A 25257-nucleotide genomic window follows, 5' to 3' on the forward strand; every position below is an offset into this window, starting at 1 on the left:
GTAGTTTTGTCGCTTCCAGCCACTACAGGCCCCATCAGTCAGTGATGGCAATTTAGTCCCTACAGTTTTATAGCAGTCAACCGCCGCTACAGTCGCTACCGCCTCAGACTGACGCAACTGCGTCAGTTCTTCTTGGGCTAGAGTTTAGCCCGATCTTCTTGTGATACACAGTTAAGTATCACCACTTGGGAGTTGTCCAGCAAAGAATTTTGGACCTCCAACGTATCTTTGGATCTTTGATGTCTTTGTTTCAGCATTGTAGCTTAATATTTTGTTTTGTTTTAGTGGTCCAGCAACTGTGATATTCCACATTTCCGCCGTTCACACTGAGGGGGAGTACGTTTCCAAGACACTGCAAGTCAAGTCACATATTTGTAGATTTCAGCTACTACTGTTGATCCCGTCACCCATCCATCATTGATGAGAATTTAGTGTAGTCCTTGCAGTTTTGTAGCTCTTAGCTTTCAGCTACCACTGTTGATCCTGTCACTCATCCATCATTAATTGGGAATCAGTCCTTGTAGATTGTCATTGTCCACCACTGCTTTCCTTCATCCACTTTTAAAGTTGAAGTTTCACAAGCTGCTGTTAGTTCATCTATGTTTGCCTCACACTCTTGAAGACAAATCATCTAGTTTAACACTAAGTTCATCTATTCCAAGCTTAGTTCATACAATTTGTATGCTTCAGCTTGAGGGGGAGTGTTAGATATATTATCTTTTATCTTTTAGTTGGTTTGTTATTATTTCTCATTTGTATTTTGGGCTTAGCCCATATTTCTTCTATTATAAATAGAGAACCCTATGTGTGTATTTTACACAAGGGAGATTAATCTAAATATAGTTTTTCACTATATTCAACAAGTGAACTTAACCTATTTGGATATATTTTTGTTTTAAGTTTAAATATAACAATCAGCTGTCCTCAGTCCTGGTCAACAGTTTTTACTGATAAAAAAGTGCCATCAAACTGATTTTACTATTTAGTGTATGAAAAACAGTGTAAAATGATAATTTATGTATTTAAGTGCATAAAAATTCCATCTTCATTATACAAATCTATGTGGGTAACCAAGTGTCAATTTCCAAATTTTCCGCATCTAATAATACTTAGTCCAAGTAAATAATAGGTATTTTGAATAAAATCGTTTTTTCCAATAAAAAAATTGTTTTTTTAAGTAACAAGTCAGAGAAAAACAGTTATTAGGTTTACTATTTATCCTTTAAAAAAATATAATGGATAAAAGTATATCTCAAATATTATTTGATGTAATTATAACTTATTTAAACGAAAAAAGAAAACTAAATCCAAAGAACACTGCCTCTGTTAAAAGAAACTAAATATGTGAACAAATATCTAAGTGATTATACAAATTTATGGATGAATTAGAACAACTAAGTGAAAAAATTGAAGTAAATAATTATCAAGTTTATTTAAAGAAAAGGCAAATACGTAGTCATTTTGATTAATAAACATAAACTTCTTCATAAATATAAAATTTATGATGATTTTGGAGATATGAGAATACTAAAAAAGAAACGAATTAACTTTATGAATTTATTCTTGATCGAATTTTCGAAAAGAGATAATCAAATAATTTATCCGTACTTAAAGAAGTAAACCAATTACTTATTTTTTTTTCAACAAAAGGTGTATTAGCCGTTTTTTGGATAAAAATTGAAAAATCACTTTTTTTTTTCATAGTTTCAAATCATCAATAAATAAAAAATATAGGTATATACTTTTAGTTATACAAGTTATCATAATTGCATACCTATCTGGAAAGAGAATCATAGAACCATCACTGGAGAAGTTTCTTGATTGATCAAGGATGGTGCAGCTTCTATTCTGTTCTATTCCTTTAATTTCTTTAATCCCTACAAAACTTGTTCTGGCTGTGTAATTTTCTCAGAATTTGTTTTTTAAACAAATTGTTATATTTTTATATTCTTTATCAAATAAACCCTTCATTGACAACTTTATTTTAATAATATAAATAATGTATATTAATGGTTTATTTAAAAAATAAAATAAAAATAAACTATTTATATAGTTAGTTGTGAAATGATTATTTATTTATTATAGGTTGTTAAAGTGTAATGTTGTTTTCTAATATACAGATACTAGTTGGTATAAAATAAACCTACTTGTATGCAGATAAGAGATACTCTATTACCTATTGTACTATATTGTTGACTTCTACCTAACAATTGGTGTTTTAACTGCAAGAGCATCTTTAAAAACAAAAAAAATATCATTTTAAAATAGACAATATAAATATAAGTTTTTAAAAATTAAAAAAATCATAAAGAAGTATTTTTTTTTTCAATTTTTTTGGAGAAAGAAATCATATTAAAATAGTAATTTTATTGAAGACAAACTTTAATAAGATATTAAGTTTAGAGATGTAGTAAAACACACCTATTGGGTATAAAACAAATGAGTGAAAACAAAATGACAAAGAACATAGTTATCTGCTCCTAAATACTGCAGAGAATAGTGATCTTCATATCCGATGTGCTACTCCTTCTCCTCTACGGTTCACCAAAGCTTCTCCCATGGGGCCCACTCACTGATGAAGAAAACAACTTTTTTCAAGCACTGATGCCATAAAAATCAATTCCTTCTACTTCACTTCAATTTTCACACTCCTCACCAAGTCCTTCCCAATTCCTTTTCTTGACTCTTCCTTCTCACTCTCTTCTATTTTCACTACCTTCTTTCTCTGATTTGTCAATCGCTGGGTCTCCGCAACTCGGAAAGATTCTGCCGAGCGCCGTTCTTGCACCGATTCGCCGCAATTTGGTTGGTTCGGATCCGATGGGTAGCATCGTGGTGGAAGACGCCGATACTGACACAGTGTATGTGGCGGTGGGAAACAACGCGGAGAAGACGCAACAACTGTTGCATTGGACGGTTAAGAATTTCTCTGGCAAGAATGTTTGTCTTCTTCATATTCACCGACCTTACTCCCTCAATTCGTTCTGTGAGTTTCTCCTCAATTATGCCTTTTAAGTAGAAAACGTAAATTATCTTCTTTATATATAAAAATTAATAAATAAAGGTGCGTCTTGTGGTTGTTTTCTTTTCATCAAACGTTTAGACGAATGTATGGAGTTTTAGTGGAAATTTGGTTGCTGGATTGGTTAATTATTGGTTTAATTTGGTTGTTGGGTTTGGATTGACTTTTTGGGTTGGCTATTATGTGTGTATTCTATCAATTGAAGAAAAGCTCGAGGTCGGGGACTTTTCAGAAGAAGGAAGGAAGACTGATAATGCTGAATTGAACTCTTGGATTTGAGGGTGAAGATGAAAAGGCAAATATTGGATTATGTCGTTTTGCATTTACTGCTAGTTATTGATGAAATGAATGATGAAGCTATAAATGGTGAAACTGCTTAGTAAATAGGTGATTGGAGGTGATATTTGATTTGTGGCAAGTGTATAAAGGTTTTAAAAGAACAAGGGTAAGAAGAGCGTAATTGAGACTAAAGTGAGTTAGTTGATGACTTGAAGCTTAGGTTTGACTTGCAAATATAAAGATGAACATTAAGCTTGTTTCATTATTTCAAATTAGCCAAATTTAAGGTTTGGGCTTGGTTTGTTTAAAAATTTAAAGATTGGTCTACTGTTCAACTCATTTATAACTCAGTTTTCTTTTTCCTTTACGGGATTTTGTCTTGAAGAATTTTTTAATTACATTGTGGGCATTTTAATGATAGACGATGAAGTAAACATAGGATGAGATAGAAAAAGAATCTGTGACAATGCATGTAATTATAATTCTCTAAATAAAATTACTACTTACTAAGTGATACAAATATGTAAAATATTATTATCTTCAAACCCTCTTTCTTATCTAAAATTTACTTTTTTGTGACTCACACAGACTTACATACTTTAATATCAAGCTTATAAAACTTGAGATTTGACTCATTTATATGTCTAAATAGAACTTATAGCCAATCTTTTGTGTTGCTAACTATTGAAAAAAGAGCTTGATCAACCGTTCTGTTTTGGATAATTAATGAATAACTAAATTCATTTGCTATCTAGAACAAGTTTTGTGTTTGATAAAAACGTTGGTGAAAAACATGCTTATGAAAAATAATGAAATATTTTGCAGTATTGCTTGAGGATTAAGGATGCATTGAATCTTAGAGACTTGTTTTTTTGTCATCAAATTAGCTGTGATGTTAAATTTAGTGGAGCATAAAATTAAAACAGAAAAAAAGAGAAATTTATGTGGTCTATTTTGGTATTGACTTGTATATTTGATATATAACTTCTGTAGTAAATACTGATCTTATTCTGGCTATATTCATACTAGGTAGGGTAGGTCTTATCTGATAGTTTGGTAATATTTAACAAACTAAGAACATTTTCTTTTTTTTGTTTATAAGCATGTGCAACAGACAGGAATCTCTCTGGGTATGAGCCAAAAGACCTTCCAATCCAGGCATTCCAGGATCAGGGAAATCAATCAGTGCACGAACTTCTAGACCAATACATTCTTGATCTGGTTCCTGCAGGGGTATTATCTTTTTCCTATTTTTTTTGTTTCTGCAGATAAATTTTTGACACTGAATATGTAGTGTACTTGTATTTATTTTAGTAAATAAGAAATTCAATTCAAATTTGAATTTGGTTCTCCGTTGACTTAAAAATGAGCAGTGCGGTGAACATTTTAAAGTGCACGATTTGTCACTCCATAAGTTTCGATCAATCATCAATTCATAGGGTCATCCTCACATTGTTTTACCAAATTTTTCAATGGGAAAGTTCAAAATCTACCTTGGGTTCAACTGCTCTTTGGTCCTTAAAAAATATACCAGTCTCTCTTAATTTGTAGGGATTGTGTTGCATGTTTTGAAATATCGAGAATCAAAATATACATGACACAACTTGAAGGTGTAAATTGAACTTTTCCCTTTATTTTAAGAGGAACTAGGTAAGCATCTACCTGAAGGGTCTTTCAAGGGGGAACACTACCTTCTCTAAGTATGCCATGAACTTTTGATTTTAGTTATATTTAAACAGTTCAAAATTATAGTAATGGAAGATCATTGTTATGTTTATAGCTATTTCATGAAGAAATCCAGATTTTGTTTACATTATGGCGTATGTGTGCATAGGTACGGGCCTGTAAATTGTTGATTGAGATGGATGATATTGAGAAAGGGATCACAGAAGCTATTGCTCAACACAGTATTAGATGGCTTGTAGTGGGAGCAGCAGCAGATGGATATAACATGGGGTATCAATTCCAAACCTCAGTAGCTTTTAATTTTAAGAATGATGAGCAAACACAGTCTGTGTATAAGATACAATACCTATCTGATATGACGATATTATTAATCTAAATATATATATATATATATATATATATATATATATGATATATATATATATATGTATGTAAGATATATATATATATATATATGTATGTAAGATATATATATATATATATATATATATATATATATATATATATATATATATATATATATATATGTAAGATATATATATATATATATATATATGTAGGACATGTAAGATGCATATCTAGTTATGTATAGAAGTTCATAAAACATGAGGAATATATGATTTCAAATTTCAAATTGAGAAAATACTTCTTGCACACTGCATTAAACAGAAAAAAACTTATAAATCATTGTTATCATAAATCACTCCTATTGTCTATGAATATGAATACTAAAATCGTATTCCCTTTTGAGATCATCCATAAAGAGAACACTTTCCATTTTTTGGTTTATTAAGATACAATGCTTCTATGATTTTGTTACACATTCCATGTCTCATGTAGCTATGTTAGATATCCATAACGTTTACTAATGGTTTGGATACTTCATTGATATGTGTCAGTGAAGTGTCTGTGAGTATCAGTATCAAATGTGGATGCATGATGAAAATAGAAGTATGGCTGCTTCAATTCTCATTAATTTAATTTTTTCTTATCTTATCTTATTGAAGTCACTGGATACCTGTGCTATAAAACTGGAACTGCTTAAAGAGTGAAAATGTAATTGGTCTAGACAACTCTAGCTTTATGGTTATATCTCTTGAACTTTCTTTGGGATAGGATTGTTGCATTGTGTTAGGGGGTTCCTTCTAACGTTCAACCATTCTGCATATAGTTTTTTTATGGGGGGTTTTCATTTCAGATATGCCTAGATATTGGACTGTTATGCTTCATTGACGGCATTTTCCTTTTTTAGAAAGTTTCTACCTTAATACCCACCATACTACATTGGTGTTCATGTTGGGTCACCAGTATTAAAAAGAGTTATGACTAGAAAGTACCACTTGGCTTGAGGATATTGACAAGAGATCTGAAGTGAAACTTCCATAGTGTTCAACAAAGTTTATAATATATGTACTATGTAAAAGAGTGAAGCAGAGTACGACATCCAAATAAAATTCCTGTTTCTGTCTGGTTAAATGAAAATTTGCTTCGTGAGTTTGCTTTCAACTCTAAATTAGAGCTGTGTTAATTTGCATCTTTTATTTCATTACTAAACTATAGTGGTTGAAATTGCAGCAAACTGGCAAAGCAAGATTCGGAGAAGGCTATTTTTATACGCAAACAAGCATTGCTATCATGTAATATTTGGTTCATTTGCAAGGGCAACCTCATATGTACTAGGTAAAATGTAAATGAAAATGATAAATGTACTGCAATGACATGATTCTAATATATGGTCAGTCATTCTGCTTCTTTATCATCTGATAACTAGGCTTAGGACTGTCACAAAAAGGAAACCCCTTGAGAAGAGAATTTTCTCAATTTTTGTTGGTAATTAAGTGAACAGCACTACTGAGTATTCTTTTTCCTTGTCACTGTTTTTTTTTCAACTACTTTACTGAAAAGTCAGAGAATATGAGGAGTGAATCATGATCATTGAGCATTCCATAACTATCAAATTTGAAAAAAAATCCATCACACTATTATTTAAGAAGTCTAACGGTCAGATCTTTTAAATTTGATCATTCGTAAAATATCCAATGTTCATTACGCATTGCTAATTTTTTCCAAGATTTATAAGTTTGCCCATGTTGGGCTGGGGGATGGCTTTTTGATTCATTAATGCCCATCTGTAGCTCAAATTTCAGAAGAATTTGACTGCAGTCAGTATTTAGTCATTTAGTTTGTATATTCTTACATATGAAGAGTATACTAGACTCTAATGATAGCTTTTATGTATGAAGTATGACTTAGTTTCAGATTAATAATTTAATATATCTATTATTAAGATGATCTAGAAAAGGGACCTTTAAATCTAGTTGTGTATTTTGTGAAATATTCATTTATAAAAAATGTTATGTAATGAATTTTGATTGATTTTATTTTTATCTTAGTGCCAAAAAATTGTGATTCTTAAAGCTTTGGCTTTTAACCAAATTAAATGGCATTGTTGTGTAATCTATATATTGAAAAAAGTGATCTTATGTTCTGGAAGTGTTGAAGAATATAGTATAAAATAAGTTATTACCCTTGTGGTAGGACGTTAGAGAGTGACAGGTGATGCTTTGGTGGACAAAAATAGCTAAAGAAGAAAACATTAATTTTATTTTGTTGACAATTTACTAAATGAATTGTGTATCACATTCGGAGCGTGGATGAGTAGAAAGGCAAACTCAATGGTTCTGTAAAGCAGAAAGGACCTTATACTCCCACTAATCATGTTGTTTTCATTTAAACGACCTTATTACAAGTTTTGATCTTTCACTTAGATTTTTTTTTATCATATTCTGTAATATTGGCAACAACTTCTTTAGCTGATAATTTGTTCTATATCTTCCACTTTTATGAAATGCACAAATTAAATCAGGGTATATAGCAAGCATACTTCTGACATAGAGGGTGGGCCTGCTTTGTTGGTGCTCAATTCAAATACAGAAAAGTCTACATCGAAATCGACTCTAGATGCATTGAAATATTTAGGTATTCTTTTTAGATGTTTCTTTTCTATGTTTGTTATCAATTTAGAATGGCATAGCTATTCTTCAGATCAGGCCATTTATCAATTTCTATAAGGACTGTCAGGGGAATAACTGTTGACAGGTTTCTGCAGATTCTGGTGATATGAAAGAAATCCAAAGTATCAGTTCCAACCGTTCCTTAAATACAAAATGGTCCTTTAATAAGGTCATGGACAGGTCAAAGTTGCCAGATTTGACGTTTCATGAGGTGAGAGGTGATTTTTCTGCTTTAACCTTGGTGTAAAAGTTTATTCTTTTTATACTTTACACTTTCTCGTGTGCTTCTACACTTTAGTGGTAGGACTGTAAGAATTTTTTTTCCTATGTCAACACTTGAAAGTTTTGATTTCTTGTGAATAAGATCAGAGCGTGTATCAGAGGGGTTTTCAAGTTTGGTATTGTCTCTTATTCTAAAAATATATTTGTTTCAATCCGTAGTCTGGCATCTTCCATCTGGTTTAATTTTTTTTTACTGGTGGGATTAGAAGAAGCAAAATAAATGGTACACCACCGCTGATGCCAAGAGCATGAAACCAAAAAGGGTATGGAGTGGCATTAAAGGCTGATAATAATAGAGAAAAAATGGAGTGACATTAAAGAGATGGAAAATAGAAAATAGTTCTATCAAGATTTATAATAAACACAATTTTCATTGCTTAAATATAAAAAGTGATATATTTTTTCTTCTAATGGTCGCTCTGATTTGGTTTCTCAAATTTTGCTCGATGGTTACTATTTGGAGTATAAGTATTATTTCTTAAAAATAAGAAAAAAGATAATTACGCCCCTGTTTCCAATTCTTTTTCGATATCAATCTTAGCTTTATACTTGAATTTCAATGGAGAAAGATCTTTTGGACTATTTACTCTTAATTAATTCAGACTGTCAGGCACACTACCTTCATCACCTGTATCCCTTATCATTGTTACTTTATGTATATGGCACTACGGGACGTGAAAGCCCAAATCTCAGATAAATAGAATAGTCAGCTCAATGCAGCTAATTGATATACTTGTTCGTATGGATAGATGTGTATAATATATGTTTGCATGAATTGCTGTCTGATTATTGATGAACTAAAGTGATTACCAGTTTTCTTCTGAAACTAGTTTCAAATTGCATTTTTGACAGGATGAAGCATTTGAAAGCCAGTGTGCTCAGGAAATAAGAAGAAGAAAAGAAGTTGAAGAACAATTGGCAAGGTCAAAGCAAGAAGTACAGAAAATGAAGAATCAGCAGGATGAAATACTTGAAGAATTGCAAATGGTCAAAGACCAAAATTCTGCACTTATGAACCAAATTTCTGAGTCCCAGTTTACGGTAACAGAGTTTGAGGAGAAGATCATATCAGCTGTGGACCTTCTGATAAGTTTCAGGGAAAAGAGAGATAGGCTTAGAATAGAGCATGCAAATGCAGTTAGGGAAGTCCAAGTGCTTAGAACATTTGGTGAAGCGGATACTCCCTTCTCTTATCAGGTAGAATTCCCTGCATTTTCTTTTGTGGAGATCAATGAGGCAACTCATGATTTCGATCCGTCTTGGAAGATTGGAGAGGGAAGGTATGGAAGTGTTTACAAGGGACTGCTTCGCAACATGCATGTTGCCATAAAAATGTTACCCTCTTACGGTCAAGAGAGTCTATCAAAATTCCAACATCAGGTAATTTCATGTTATCTGTTACAGTGTCTACTTGAAAGTCTGAAATTAGACTAGAAAATATGCTCATTACGCACCTCCCACCAAAATTATTCAGAAGATTTTTTGGGCCTTACATGATTAATACTTGTCATCTCTACCATTTTGGAACAGTTGCACATATATTATACTATAATACAACATAAACACTTCATAAATTATCCTACCTGATTCGATATCTGAAGATTTTTGGATAATTTGATGTATTTTTGAGCGAAAGGAATTATTGACATGGTGCATCTGACTCTTTTCCTTCTCTTTTCTTATAAATAAGTTGTAAGTCTCCATAGTCCAGAGATCTATTTTATTTTCACTTTATAGTTTGGTCCAATTGGTTCCCGTTATCAGATTAATGTATGCACACACACGCACACCATAATTCCAAGCTTCTGATCTTCAAGTATGTTTGAAATTAAATTATGTTGAGCGATTGATCCAAAAAGGCTTGACTGAATACTTCTGTCATAGGTTGTGTGTGCATGAGGAACTCACTTTTTTATCGTTGTCTGGCTATATTATTGGTTGAATTTCAGGTAGAGGTCTTGAGTAGGGTAAGACATCCAAATTTGTTAACACTAATTGGAAGCTGTGCAGAGTCTAGGTCACTTGTGTATGAGTACCTAAACAATGGCAGCCTTGAAAGCCACCTTGCCCGCAAAGAAAAGAATCCACTTCCATGGCAAATTCGAATGTCTATTGCTACAGATATATGCTCTGCTCTAATCTTCATTCACTCCAGCAAGCCTTGCATTATCCATGGGAATTTGAAACCTAGTAAAGTTCTCCTCGATGCTAACTTTGTTGCCAAACTGAGTGACTTGGGCATTCCTAGTTTAGTTCAGCAAAGTTTGGATTCAGCTGATGCAAACACAATATATAATAACCCAAATGAACGTTTGGCGTATGTGGATCCAGAGTATTTTGTCAATGGCAAGTTTACACCCGAATCAGATGTATATTCATTTGGAGTCATATTGTTACAACTTCTAACTGGAAGACCACTTTTGGGGTTAGTAAGGGATGTGAAGTGTGCATTGGAAAAGGAAAACCTTAAAGCAGTCTTGGATTTTTCAGCTGGTGAATGGCCACTTTATCAAACTGAACTGCTGGCATATTTAGCACTGAGGTGTTGTGAAAAGAATTGGTTGAACAGGCCAGACCTTGTGTCTGAAATTTGGAGTGTTCTGGAACCATTCAAAGCTATTCGCATTGACAAACCATATTTGATTTCAAAGAAGCTTCGTCGTGTTCCTTCACATTTTGTCTGCCCCATTGTCCAGGTGAACATCATACATTTTTTCCAAATGCACTTTTTAAAAAAAATAAAATTGCTTGCCTTTGAAGCTCCGGATGGATTAGCGACCCTTACAACTTCATCTTATCCAATAACTGCCCCCAAATCTAGTAGAATTCTATCAAAATTCTGACTCAGTTTTGTTGTGCAATTTTAACACTAAGTTTTTATAAGCAATTAAAGTGTCTGGGGGTTATTCTTTTCTCCTCCACCTCCTCATCTTACTAATTAGCCAGCTGTTGTAGCATATGCGAATTATTGCAATCACAAGTTAAAACATTGGGTTTCCGCGGGATTGCTTTCCTGTTTGTGATAATCATAACATTTACCTTTTGGTTTTACAGGAAGTAATGGAAGATCCATACATAGCTGCAGATGGCTTTACGTATGAAGAAGAGGCAATAAGAGGGTGGCTGAATAGTGGCCACGACACTTCCCCCATGACAAACCTCAAGCTTGATCACACGGATTTGGTACCTAACTATGCTCTACATAATGCAATTCTGGAGTGGCAACAACAGTAAACCTTCACTGTCCATTATACATGCACATATTACACTGGTATAAATCACTTATCACATACAAATTAAAATCTAAGGTGAGCCAGTAAGGGTGTATTTACACTTGAATTTTAGTGAGTTAAAATCATAGTGCGTTTTAAAATCCAAATACACCCTTGCTTGCTCATTTTAGAAACTTCACTTTATAAAGATTCATATCCTGATATATTGATAGCAAGTTGGGACGGAAAAGGGAGGAAATAGAGGGCAAGGGAATTTTTTAATTAAACCTTTCCCTTGATTGAGAGCTTTCTGAAACCAGGAATGACTATGTAAATAAACCTTGTTATTTTTATTAATTACAATTTAAAGTTCTCCAAAACTGAAGGATTAATGTGTAAACTAGTCCAATCAAACATAATATTTGACTTCACCACCTTCTATTTATCTGCCCTAATCATTAAAGGAAACGAGATTGTTTTAATTGACAAAATATCCTTTTTAAATACCCGAAACGTGATTGATTATTTTTCCAAGTATTTAATAAAATACAACAATTTTTGTATTGAATTTATTAAAGTTCTCTCCATATACTTCTAACTTTTCTGAAAAATAAATGATCGTATATTTGAATTTGGTTCCTTGAAATTGAAGGAAAGGCATAGTAGAGGATGTTGTCTTTCTTTTTTTTTATCAGCAAAGAGTAGAGGATGTTGTAAACATCTTTTAGTTTATGTATTTGATTTTACCATGATTTTTAACGGTTCAATTTTCTTTAATAAATAGCATTTTTAACATTAAATAATGTCTGGATTTTTTTTATACAGTCAGTGTCTATTAATAATGCAGATGTATTTTTATTTTTTAATTTTAAATAATAGTATTTAAAAACAATTCTTTAAAATAGCAATCAATATCTATTTTGATTTTGTCATGATGGATATGGTGGATGACAAATTAAAAGTGTGTCATTTTAGAAGCAATGTGCATGACAAATTAAAAGTGTGTGTCATTTAAAATTTAAAAGTGTCTGAGTAATTATAATAGTAAAAATCACTTTATGATATTTTTATTTTATCAAAAAGGAGGAAACAATGACTTGTGTGACAGTGTTCAAATAGATTAGAGAATCAACAAGGAAAATACAAAAGCTAATGGTTGATTTCTTGGTGGCCTAGTTTACAGTTGCATATGCTCACAAATGAAAAAAAAATGGACCTTGATCTAGACTTCAAGTACTATGATAAGTGATGAAATGTAAGTTAAATGAATGACCAATGATCTTCATCTATTAACTTAGCATGTGAGTTAACTGCAAAAGTAATGTCTATTCGGAATATAGTCAAATAAACAAGTTTTTCAATTAATGTTCTACAAAAATATTCTGAATAGGGTTATCATCTTTAGGACTAAGTTTTAAGTTTGTATTCACATATAATGGATGTGCACGTAGGTATGTGTGTTTATATATGTGCGTATGTGATTTAATAACATTTTAAAAAAAACAAATAATAAGGAAAATTGATTAAAAATAGTGTTAATCTCTTGTACAAATTTAACTTATTTTTAAAAATTATATTTTGTTCATAAACTAAATACATATATATTTTCTCATTACAATTTATGAAAATTATATAAAATATCATTCTGATCATGAATGAAATATTTCTCACATGATCAAGGAAATAGTTTTACAATTGATTATGATATAACATCTCATAATGTGATAACATAAATATATAATTTAATCTTAGAAAAATAATTTGGAAAAAATATATATTTAACATTTTTTTTCTTTTCTAACTAGTATGAGAAACCTTTTGTTAAAATCTCCAAAATTATCACCAACGTCTTTATGTAAGAAAGAAAATTACCCACGCTAAAAGATCCATCAAAAGAGTAATCCCTTTTAAATTTCACCTTAAAATAGTATTATTAACATTCTAACTCCAATATACTTTTGATTTACATAAAACATTTGAGATTGTCTACTGGGATTAAAACCAAATTGATAAAAGAATAAAATATAACAGACAAAATTAATTTTTGTTATTTCTTTGGATTTTCTTTTAAAGCCAATCAATTCTGTTTGATTTGGGTTTTCTGAGTAAAAAATGTATGTCATTAAGTTTTTTTTTTTTTTTGGAAAAATATATCACCTACAAAATCTTGGTGTGGTGATAAAGATTGACTGTGCCAATAATAATTGTAATAAATGTGCTTTGTTGTAGATCACTACAATTTGTTCGTTAATACGGAAAAAACATACCTTTGAAGAAGAAGAATGGCAAATTAAATATTGATATTCAATTACAAGACAAATTTACTCATTTTTAAGAGACAATTTATTTTATTATGATTTTGGTTTACAAGATGAAAATGAAATATATTTTTATGGAAAGAAAAACTTAGAATCAGAAAATCAAAAATAGTAAACGTTTATTTAAATCAACCCTAAAAAAGGTTTAATTTTATCTTATCTTTAATTCAAATGTTCTTTTAAACCAAAATTGTAGCAATTCATATATCAAACATCTTATTTATCTATATATTCGTTGAGAAAGTCATACAAATTTATAATTAATTATGTAATACAATTTATGGAATAGATTTTATTTTTATTTAAATCTGTAAAATAGTATTAATGAAAAAATAATATTAATTATATCACACTAGTTGATTTTCTCTATGACCTTACCTGCAGTTATTGAGTTTGTGATTTTCATTTTCGAATTACATCAACGTCCAAATAGGAATGCCCAAATAGAAGTTGTTTTTGGAGTGGACAAGACCAAGCCCAAACTTTTTCTACCTTATGTTGTTTCTGTTTAATTCCTCCCTGAAATGACTAAAAGGACACCAACTTTAAATGTAAACCACGTGCAGTCCTGAAAACAGGCACGTGCGGCCACTCACTCCTTCCTCGGAATGTAAGTGGTTGGTTATGCTGTGAGTGTAAAACCAAACCACAATTTCATACCATGTTTTTTCACGCGCTATGAGAGAGCGTGGATGGATAGAAATCTTAGCGGTGAAAAAAAAAAAAAGTGAAAGAGTAATTAATTCAATATATTTTATTATTTGTTTTAATCAATTTCCTTTTTTATGTTTTTGAAGTTGTTTCTTGTTAGAAACGTTTTTCTTTCGCCCTACTACAACTGCAGCCTGCAGGAACGACAGAGAGAGTTCTCTTTCATACGCTATTTTCTCGCGTCTTCTCTCACGATTTTCTTTCCATCCAAATCCAAACACTCTCAATCCCTTCAAAGCCGTTTCGCTTCCGTTTCGGATCGTCACAACAGAGTTCGTTCGTCCTCCAAGCGATCTCTTCTTTTCTGGTACGTGATCTGCTGTCACTCCACTTAATTTTTTTACTCCCGATCTTAGATCACGTTCTTTGAATTCATTATATTATAGTTTTTTGGGAAAGTAAATTTGCCTTTCAGTGTCGTCTCCTTAGTCGAGGATGAAAATGAAGGTTGAATATAGGAGGTCGTATGTTTATGATAGATCGTGTTTATGATAAATTGTGTTAAGTTTGGTGAATCGTAATTTAATTGTTAAAGCTATGGTTGTGGAGTGCTTACCAATGGATAATGCAAGAATATAAGTCTCTTTGATAATGGAGTCACCCAACAAGGTTGTAGTGTAGATTCTACATCGATCTATTTTGCTCTAGGTTGAGTTTTGAAATGTTTTTTTATTTCTCATCGATCTAATGTGTTGAGAGATTCGGTGTTTTGTTTTATATGATGTGACAATTTTCTTATCACTTTGGCATTGGTCTAGCAATATGTTATGTCTTGATTTTTTATTAGTTTCTTTGACATTCAATTTGTTGAATGAGTAACTTTCATCATCTTTTTCATTTCTCTTTGAATTTAAATTTATTCCCATGGTTACGAGTATAATTTTATACTTTGTGCAGTGCAATCTAGCAAAATTTCCTGGTAAGATTTTTGTCTGAATAGATGCCAGTTGCAAAACTACCGGCCTCAGGCACAACCGGTTTCACAAAAACAGATGATGGAAATGATTCTTTAGATACAATATTCAGACAAGCAATTGGAAAAGAACCGTTGCTTTCCTTTCCTAGGGCCGGTGACAGCCCAGTACAGTGGATTCAATTACTTCATGCTTTAGATCAGCAAGGTATTTGCAATAAAGAATTAAGGGTTCATTTTAAAGGCATTTATATGCTGCCTGTGGTTATATGCAATTCCCATGATATGCAGCCTTCCTCCAACAGCAAAACATAAAAGTCAATAAAAAGAGGAAAAATAGAATTCAAATTTTAAAATTGCTAGACTGGTATTGCCTTTTCTGTGACCTATCACAGGCTTGCTGACTAGTATATAAAAGTACCATACGTAGATTTTGAGCTTGTTTCTGATGCCATTGATTTAAACCTTGACATTATGATAAAACCTTTCATCCATTTTACAGAACTTCCAGGGTGGCCTTTGCTCTCTCCTGTGAAGGTTCAGTTACAAAAGTGCAACAAGTGTTCTCGAGAATTTTGCTCTCCCATTAACTATAGAAGACATATACGTGTGCAGCACCGGTTGAAAAAGCTTGATAAGGTTATCTTTGTATTTATAATGAGTAGAAGCAATTATGTAACACATTGATGCTTGTAGTTCATGTTTTTGCCCCCTTGAGATTATTTTCTTTTTTTTATCTTTCTTTTCCAAATCTTCCTCACTTTTTCCTAATGCTTCTTACACATTGTAGGATTCTAAAAAGAATAGGGAACTTTTAGGGGCATATTGGGATAAGGTAACCTTTGATCGTTGTGAATTTCAGTTATATGTAGAATACATCTTGTTTTATGCATGCTGATATTCAATAACATGTGTAGCTCTCCATAGAAGAGGCAAAGGAAGTTGTTTCATTCAAGAATGTGATGCTGGAGGTAATATCTTTTTGCCTATTGACTAATTTATTTTTATATGATGTTATTTTAATGGGATTTGCCTTCTCGAGTTCTGGGGATATGCCAAATATGTTAAGCTATGATTAGTAGAAATGACAGTGTGAGCGGTTGAGTGACACGAGCTTCTCCATCTATTTCCCATTTTCACCTCAATTAAGATAAAATCTTGTTGGTTTGTCATATTATAAGATTTTCTAGACATCAAATCCTTTCAGAAATTTACTTTTCCACTTAGACTATTGTTCAGTGTGCTGTATTTTTTGGACTGGTAAAAGCTCTTTTGATTGCCATATTGGTTAGGAAACTTTCCTGTGATTGTTGAAGGTTGTAGGTGCCTTTTCAAATGTGAATATAATTTTTTAAGCCTTTTCCCTGTTCTCGTTTGGAAATATCATTGTCTTTTTTATATTGATAATTGATTGCAGACAACACTAATTTTTGTAGGCTAAATGGATAAGAAGCATAGCTACAAATACAATGACACACTAGTCTCATATGCCTGTCTTCTTTTCAGCTCTTGTTTTTATTTTAACCTGAATTAGTCAAAGTATCTTTTATTCTTTTTTTCGCTTCCATTTTAAAATGCATTCCAGGAAGTTCCAGGGTCTTCAATTTTAGAAGCTTTGACAACTCTTAGAAAACAAGGATTTTCTTCTCTTCCGCAATATTATCTGAGGGCTGGTTCTGCCCTTTTGGTAAGAAACATTACATGATCTTGCTTATCAATTATTCACTCAGGCTACCTTTTGCTGGTACATTCCTTTGATATATTAACACAGCCTATCTATTTTTTTTTTTGCAGAATATTGTTCAATCCAGGCCATCTAGTTTTCCTATATCTTCCCAAGAGTTGTTCAGTATCCTAGATGATTCTAGTGAAAAAACATTTTTGGTCGGATCAGCAGTGTCGATGCAAAGATATGTTTTTGATGGAGAGGCTGGAAAGATTGGTCTTGAACAAAAAAACCTAGTTGCTTGCACAAGTTTCTTGCTAGAGCAGAAACTGGTAATTTTTTTACAAACTTAAGAATCTGTCTGTTTACCTTTAAACTCCTCTTCCTGCCTCTTTCTCATGTGGTTTTTGCTACATTTCCCTTTTTGTTTGTAAAGATTAGTAGATGACACTGATGTCATTTTGTGGGTGTCTAGGCTTGTTTGTTGTTCGATTCATTCAATGACATTAGGAGTGTTGGTTATTAATAAATACATTAGTTTGTTCAAATGCATGCTTCACTTATATCAAAAGTTAACTATGAACAAATCCGTAGTTATGCAATCAGATTTTTGGTATAAAATCAATTCGTGGTTACTCTTCTATTTGGCTTTTTCCCAAGTGAGGTTGTTCCACACGATCCAGATTTTACTGGTGAAAAGGGTCTAAAAAATGGTTTATAATTACGCAATACTTCATGCTTCTATCATTGTTGACAGTTTAGATATGTTGACATATACATAAGTGGAAGAGTTTACACGTAACACAACAGTCCATTTTTTCAGTTACACAAAGAGGCGATAGAAGGGTTTAAAAAGATAATTAGTATAAAACAATATTTTGGCATCCTGTGATGCCCCAAAGTCTACATAGTTTTAATCTTGTCACCTTAAGATTTGACTCAGCACATAGCTTGAGCTATAATGCTTTTGAAAACGACATGGAAGTGAAAACAAAATTATGGCATATCCTGCATGTACATTCTCTTAAGTCTGACGTGATAGTATAACCTTTCTTTACTATTTCTTAGTTACAGTAATGATGAAATATGATAATTTATTTCTTAGTTACAGTACTGATGAAATATGAATTTCATTTCTCATAGGTGAAGTCTTGGCTTGCGGACAAGGATGCTGAAGCATTGAGATGCCAAAAGTTACTTGTGGAAGAGGAAGAAGCTGCTCAGAAAAGGTACACTTAACCACTTTGTCCTTCAATCAATCTTTCTTGGTATCTTTTCCCCATTCCTTCCCTTGTTCTAGTGTCTTTATTTATATCAGGTCTTGTTGATCTGCATCTTCCCTGAGCTGTTCTTGATTTTTATTTCAATTTTTAGATTCTTAAGGAATGGAAAATATTTCAAGTGTTTGGTTGAGTTTTATTTAAAAGCATGGTCAATCTTCAATTTGTTTGCCTCTATTTAAAATTCTTATTGTCCTCCTTTAAAGGGAAGTCACCTCAATTGGATAAAATTTAATATTTAAAGTGGAGCCCGAGCATTGCTCTGTTTTTAGTAGCTCAGGGAATTTATATAGTCATTAAATCAATGCGTATGAAAAACAGTACGAAAAGAAACCTAACTTGGTTTTAGTGAGAGAAACAATAGGCCCTTGTGTCATGAGAGAAACAATTCCCAGCAAGGACCAGGTTCTATGAAAGATACTGGTGTTTATTATATTCACTCAGAGTGAGTTATGTGTAGTTTTAGTGAAACTTTAATAGTCTCACTGCACCGACAGAACATCTTAATGCAACAATTTTTTCTCAGTTTACCCATGGTCTACTCTCTGGCTTTAAGAATATTTCTAGATACTAGAATAGACTTAAAATGGACACGTATATGTAATGACTTATATTTCTCTTTCTTTAGTTGTCTGAATTTTGGAATGACTTCGGCAACTTCTAATGACCTATAATAATAAACAAAATTACATTATTTTAATCATTTAGGTAGTTAATGGTTTGCTCTTTAAGTTGTTTATATAGCGAAGTCAATAATAAGGTACTAGATATGTTATGTATTCTATTATAAACTAGTTATCGTGAAGAGGTTCTTTATTTATTTTTTTATGTCTATTCATAGAAAAGCTGAGATTTTAGAGAGGAAACGGCAGAAAAAGCTCAGACAGAAAGAACACAAGGCAAAGGAGCAAATTGAAAACGACACAGAAACTAAAGGAAACATAAGCAGCGCAGGAGAGGATGTATCACCAGGAGAAGCATCTTTGGGTACATGTGACTTCGATGCACATAATCCAGATATTTTTGCGGATCATTCTCCTCCACCACCACATGTAACTTCTCACTGCCTAGACACTAATGATGTTATAGAAAAGGATACGCTGGCAGGGTATGATGATTGTGACACTGATCAGTATATAGAGCGGCAGACACTACCAGCACATAATCGCCCGGGCACAGTGCCTGGCAGATGGCAAGGGCTACCAAAATCACAATGGGCTAGAGCCAATGGTTTGAATGCAGGCCAGAATTCTCAACTGACGAAGCTTGGAGTTATTCAAAAGCATAGAACCAGCCATGATCTTAGGGTAGCTCCTATAATCAATGGCAGTAAGGTTTGGAGTCGAAAACCTAAAGCAGAATCTAATGATTTGGTTGTAAAAAACAAACTGCTGAAAGAACCAGACAAAGTTAAAAATCATGAAGTTTTGATAGGATCTGTATCAGTTAGTCTGGGTAATTCTTGCCACTCCAGAGGTAATTTTATGGCACCCCAGCGGGATTGCTCGGCGGCAGGGAATCTGTCCAAGCTCAATACTGCTCAGGAGAAACCAGGAAGCAACGGTCGTTTAACAGCTAAGTTTTGGAGGCCTGTTAGCCAGCATGGAACTAAAGACCCATTTCCACTTCAAAATGGTGGGACAGAAGCTGATGCTATTAATGGAAAAATTGATGAAAATTCGTCTGGTCAAAGTAGTTTAAGGTTGTGTAGTGTAGAGGGTAATGATGATATTGATTTTGGGGACAATTTTTCCCATAATGTGGCAAAAGTAGATACAGAAAGCTTACGTCTATCCAGCCATGCTGCAGAATCCTTTCTTGCCCAAAGTAATCCTTACCTCTTTCTTCATTATATTGTTCATTTACTGTACTGGCGGTGTGATTATTAAGAACCTGTTTGTATATAAGCTAGAAGTATTTTTGAGAGCTACTGAACTTTTTTCCAGTTGTGAATTTCTCAAAAGCTCTTCTAGCTTTATATTCAAACAGACTCTAAGTGCTTGGCCTGGTCTTAATTTTGCTTATTTAACTAAAAATTGTGATACAGGATGGAAAGAAGCTATCTCATCGGACCATGTAAAATTGGTTTTCACACCTGATTCTGAGCCTCGTGGAGGACAGTCTGTCCAGGATTGTGAACTAGCAGCAGATGCTTCTGATGCGGACAGATGTGGCGTTCTTGCAAGTACAGAGAACCTGTTGCCTGCAACCTCTGGAGTAGCAAGATCTAAACCCAAAACGAAGCCTGAAAAAGGAATGAAGATAAAGTACATTCCCAAACAAAAAACAGCAGCCTAGTTGTGAGAGACAAAGAAGAAATTGGGTTATTTAATTATGACAGATATGCATAGATTGACTTCTCGCCAATTAATTTATTAGCAGAGGTTCCAGTTTTATCGATGGTCTTCTGTCAAAAAGTTGGAGGTAGGTTTTGCCTTAAGGTTTTTTTATATTCCGTCCTTTTCCTTCAAATGAAGGTATAATAGGGGATTGTGCATTAAGTTTTTTTTTTCTTGTGGCATTTTTTTACCAAAATTTTGTGTAATAAATTTGTCTAGTTATTATTATAAAAGTGCATCCTCTTGTTTTTATGGTTATCACTTACAATACAACCTTGTCTCACGGGCTAAAAATTGGTCAAGCAAGCGGCCTGTCTCGTGGGGTAGACTTACTTGTTCACTGAAAGTGTCTCAATAGTTTTATTGTGGATATAATGCAGAGAGCACAACAATTTTTTGCCATGCCACTTTATTTATCCCTTGTTCCTGTTTTAAGCTGTTTTATGGAGGTCTCCCTTTGGCGTATTTAACTATTATATAATTTTGTCCAGGTCTCCATTTCATTTTTGTAACAATATTTACTCGGGAGAAAATCATTATTTTTGGTTAAAAAGTTACTATGGATTCGCTTATGATCTCTCAGCCTAATAAGCTTAGTTCATAAGATTGATCCACAAAACTAAGTTCGTTTCATTCTTAGATTCCTTTATCTGATGGATATCGACCACAAAAGGCATTAAATTTTATATTTTTTAATTTTAAATATAAATTTAGAAAAGAAAAAAAAACTATAATTTAAATAAAAAAAATGCTTAATATAAGTTAGTACCAATACATTTGTTTTTTTTTCAAACAATTAAATTTATATAAATTTAACAGTAAAGTAGACTTCATAAGTTTAAGTGAAATGAATATGCATATAAATAAAATTAAATTTCAAACAATTTTTTAATGATTAATACCTTTTAATTTTATTTTAAAATTAATTTATCGTATGCATCCATTAATAAATGAGTAATTAAAATACGCTTAACCCTTCCCTATTGAAAAATAGTTTGCGTTGCTAGATTATTAAGTCGTCCATATATCTAATTCAACTTCTCTTTAGCGAGATATTTTTGGATGAAAAAAAAATGTATACAAAATTCAGATGCATATTATCTAGTCATTAGAGATACTAATAGAAATACAAGAAATGTAAAATTCAACTATTATAAAATTGGAAGTAAAATTATAGAAGTTCTTCTGAAATTTATACTTATTTAAATAAATTAAGTTTCAAGTAAATCAAATTAAATTGTAAAAACCTGAAAAATCGTGTTTTATAAAAGATCATATGTTTAAAATAATAAGATTTAATTATTTTAATAATAAAAAATTAAAGTATAAATAGAATTTTTATAAAATAGTTTTATTGTCTTAAAATCACATTATTTGATCGGGTGAGCCAATTGATAAACTAATAGAAAGAGAATATCAATTTCAACATTGGAACAAGTTTTATTTTTCCAAATCACAAAACTTTATTTGTTGTTTTCTAATACAACATTAAACAGTGACAAGATGGTGTTGAGCGTCAATTTATTGTGTAAGTATGGGAGCATCTTAGCTCTAGGCTGCTGAACATCAGTTTGTAACGTTATAAATTATGAATGCTTTGGTGTTAAGTGGTAGTAGGTTACTATTGAGTGTCATCTTTCACTACATATTTGAAGCAATTTAGTTCCAAGAAGCTTAGCAGTAGAAGAATGTTGTTGAGGACCATCTTTTGCGAGAAGAATGACTCTGAGTGTCACCTTTTACAAGAAGCCCGACGTTGGACACCACTTCTGAGTGCTAATATGTTTCAATTTTTCTTTCTTCCTTTGCTATTTGTGATACAATTGCAATGTACTTTGTGTATGATGTTTATTCATGTATGATACTGTAATGATGATGAGTATTGTAATTGTGTTTGTTCTAATTCCATGAATCTCGTAAGGAGATTCTATAGTAGTGTTTAACTAGTGTATGTATTGATATAAGGATTTAATATTGGGAGTTATCATGTTATTTTAATAATCATCCAATCTCAAGTATATGTGGTGAGAGGTGTAGGAGGTCATAGTCTAGAGACTTTACCTTGATCAAAGATGGTTGATAGACTAACCTTGTATGTGATAATTTGGGTGGGCAAATTGTTTTACCACAATAAAATATATACTCACCAGAGTCTGATATCAATATATATATATATATATATATATGAATATTGAGTTTTATGTGAGTCTTCATATATGATATGTTTGTTTTAGTGAATGAATGGTTTGTGATGATAACTATATGTATGTTGTTTGAATATTTTTTTTCTTTTTTCACATTAGCTTACTATTTTCCTTTGTGTTGTTTTATTTGTATGTTCTATTTGCTTGCATCGAGAACACCTTAATAATGTAATCAAATGATGATGTAGCGTTTGATGCAGTTTAAGATAATGGTAACGATGCAATATAGTATTAGAATGATATTATTAAATATATGTTTTTTTTTGAAAAACTTTATTATAGTTATATTTTAGATAATTATAATAATATTATATATCCCATTTCATAAAATTATATATTTAAAAAATAGATTTTTAAAATTATATTTATAAAAGTTTTTGTCAAAGCTAAAATGAGTAGTCAATAATAATAAAATGATAATTAAATAAAAAAACATTGTAAATCAATCTCCTTAGGATAAAATTAGTTAAGATATTTTTATCCCATTCCCTGTTAATAACATGTTTCACAAAAATTACATTTATTTTGTTTGGATTAGGGATAACTCACAGAAAAAATAAATCAGAAAGAATCTTGATGATAATTTTCAGTGACAGCAGTCATCACAGGTCTTAGATATCCTTGTTCATTCGAGTGCCACGTCCACAATTAATTAAGTACACGTGTCACCATTATAAACCTAACCATGCCACGTGTCAATCATCCTTATCATACTCACATAAACCTCCCCTTCTCCACCGCTAACCATTCAGCCCTTATCTTGCCTTCTCTCTCAATTTCATGTACTTAACACCATATCTGGTTCATTTACAATGGTAAAAAGCTTGCACCTTTTTCACTTATTCTAATCATTTTCCATCTGTGACTCCTTTCTTCATTCTCATTTTGCTGAAAGAAAATCAAATTGGCCTTTCTTTGACACATTTTCTCAGTAGCTTCACAAACAAAATGTCTGGTGGTGTTGGTCCAACGGGTTCTGACATTAGCTTACCAAGAGAAGAACAAGTTCACAAAGAACATGAAGAACATTCACTTCACAAAACCATCACCACACCAAGAAAATCACGTTTCCCATCTTTCCGGCATCTGAATTGCTTGGCCGTGGTCATTGTCCTGTCTGCAAGTGGCATGATTTGTCCTCAAGACTTTGCTTTTGTGGCCTTCTCCGTAGTCTACATGTTGTTCCTGTCAAAAGTGGTTTTCCCATCTCTTCACCCATCAAAGGAAACTACAATTTTCAACCCACAAAACAAAATGTTTGCCCTTTATATATTTATAGGGGCCATCATTGGACTTTTTGCCCCAATTGCATATATCTTAGATGGAATATTTGAGGGTGATAAGGAAGGGATCAAGGCAGCAGCACCCCATGTTTTCCTCTTGGCCAGCCAAGTTTTCATGGAAGGGGTGACATTCTATGGTGGGTTCTCGATTCCAATTAGAGCTTTTGTGCCTATCTTTTACAATTCAAGGAGGATCTTCACCATCGTGGATTGGCTGAGGAGTGAGATCAACAAGGTTAATGAAGAGCACAGTGGGTCTGCAAGGAGGATCTATGTGGGGAGAGTGCTTGCCGTAGCAAATATGGCCTTCTGGTGTTACAATTTGTTTGGATTTCTGTTGCCTGTTTATCTTCCTAGAGTTTTCAAGTTGTATTACTCTGCTCCCAAAGAGAAGGACTGATCAAGGACAAACAAGGAGGTTTGCTTTTGCTTGTTAATGGTTATTATGTAATTTGGTTTCTTCAACCTTAATTTCCTGTTGGTTAGTGTGTGATAGTATTTCCTTAATCAATGTCTTTGGTCTTAGATTTCTTGTTGCTGTTATTCTTCTCCTTTTACATAACAAGTCAATGTTGTTGTTTTAGTTCTTTTTACATAAACCAGATACTGATATAAGTGACTGCTCTTAAATAAATGTTAGAAGTCTTTTGTAGAATAAATAAATTTACTCAATGTAAAGCTTCTAGCTTCTCACTTCTTAAAGTTCCTAATAGAATTTTGGTTTCAGTTCTTATCCACTTAAAGTGGTATGAAGAGATCATAGAGCTAAGTTAGAGGGAAAAGAACTATAATATTTCACATATTATAAATATCTCACCAATATCTCATCAATTTCTCCCAAATTTCACACAAATTTATCACAACATTCTCACAAATATCTCACCAATATCTCATCAATTTCTCACCAATTTCTCACCAATTTCTCACCAATCTCTCACCAATTTCTCACCAATATCTCACAAATCTCACCAATATCTCACCAATATCTCCCCAATATCTCCCCAATATCTAACGAATATCTCACCAATTTTTCACGAATTTCTAACCA

General features: G+C 32.4%; 3 protein-coding genes across 4 annotated transcripts; all 3 read left to right on the forward strand.

The window, feature by feature from the left end:
• Positions 1–2472: 2472 nt before the first annotated feature.
• On the forward strand, positions 2473–11926 carry LOC108326062 (U-box domain-containing protein 32). 2 transcript variants are annotated; one of them, XM_017559313.2, is made up of 9 exons: positions 2473–2986; positions 4404–4534; positions 5136–5257; positions 6563–6667; positions 7854–7966; positions 8097–8212; positions 9136–9663; positions 10233–10979; positions 11338–11926. In XM_017559313.2, the coding sequence occupies exons 1-9, from the start codon at positions 2821–2823 to the stop codon at positions 11515–11517; spliced, it is 2208 nt and encodes a 735-aa protein (XP_017414802.1). In that variant the 5' UTR covers positions 2473–2820; the 3' UTR covers positions 11518–11926. The 2 variants fall into 2 exon arrangements, with proteins under 2 accessions (XP_017414802.1, XP_017414803.1); XM_017559314.2 differs by having other exon boundaries at positions 2475–2986; positions 4416–4534.
• A 2558-nt stretch (positions 11927–14484) lies between these two features.
• LOC108326484 (uncharacterized) lies at positions 14485–20955 on the forward strand. Its single transcript, XM_017560013.2, has 10 exons — positions 14485–14831; positions 15422–15645; positions 15940–16076; positions 16228–16272; positions 16355–16408; positions 17023–17124; positions 17232–17435; positions 18247–18332; positions 19225–20210; positions 20431–20955. The coding sequence occupies exons 2-10, from the start codon at positions 15465–15467 to the stop codon at positions 20679–20681; spliced, it is 2046 nt and encodes a 681-aa protein (XP_017415502.1). The 5' UTR covers positions 14485–14831; positions 15422–15464; the 3' UTR covers positions 20682–20955.
• A 2726-nt stretch (positions 20956–23681) lies between these two features.
• Positions 23682–24919, forward strand: LOC108325173 (uncharacterized). The gene has a single exon (XM_017558195.2). It carries the CDS (start codon positions 23875–23877, stop codon positions 24607–24609), a length of 735 nt encoding a protein of 244 aa, XP_017413684.1. The 5' UTR covers positions 23682–23874; the 3' UTR covers positions 24610–24919.
• Positions 24920–25257: the final 338 nt, after the last annotated feature.

This window comes from Vigna angularis, chromosome 3 (genome assembly GCF_016808095.1).
Source record: "Vigna angularis cultivar LongXiaoDou No.4 chromosome 3, ASM1680809v1, whole genome shotgun sequence".
NCBI classification, from domain to species: Eukaryota; Viridiplantae; Streptophyta; class Magnoliopsida; order Fabales; family Fabaceae; genus Vigna; species Vigna angularis.

What these genes read in the sequence shown, in the direction of transcription:
- LOC108326062 (XM_017559313.2), top strand. Translation starts at nt 2,821, where the DNA reads ATGGGTAGCATCGTGGTGGAAGACGCCGATACTGACACAGTGTATGTG. An exon ending in TTGATCTGGTTCCTGCAGGG is followed by an intron (nt 4,535 to 5,135) that starts GTATTATCTTTT and finishes ATGTGTGCATAG; the next exon opens with GTACGGGCCTGTAAATTGTT. An exon ending in TTGTCTGCCCCATTGTCCAG is followed by an intron (nt 10,980 to 11,337) that starts GTGAACATCATA and finishes TTGGTTTTACAG; the next exon opens with GAAGTAATGGAAGATCCATA.
- LOC108326484 (XM_017560013.2), top strand. Translation starts at nt 15,465, where the DNA reads ATGCCAGTTGCAAAACTACCGGCCTCAGGCACAACCGGTTTCACAAAA. An exon ending in TAGGGGCATATTGGGATAAG is followed by an intron (nt 16,273 to 16,354) that starts GTAACCTTTGAT and finishes TAACATGTGTAG; the next exon opens with CTCTCCATAGAAGAGGCAAA. An exon ending in GGGCTGGTTCTGCCCTTTTG is followed by an intron (nt 17,125 to 17,231) that starts GTAAGAAACATT and finishes TTTTTTTTGCAG; the next exon opens with AATATTGTTCAATCCAGGCC.
- LOC108325173 (XM_017558195.2), top strand. Translation starts at nt 23,875, where the DNA reads ATGTCTGGTGGTGTTGGTCCAACGGGTTCTGACATTAGCTTACCAAGA.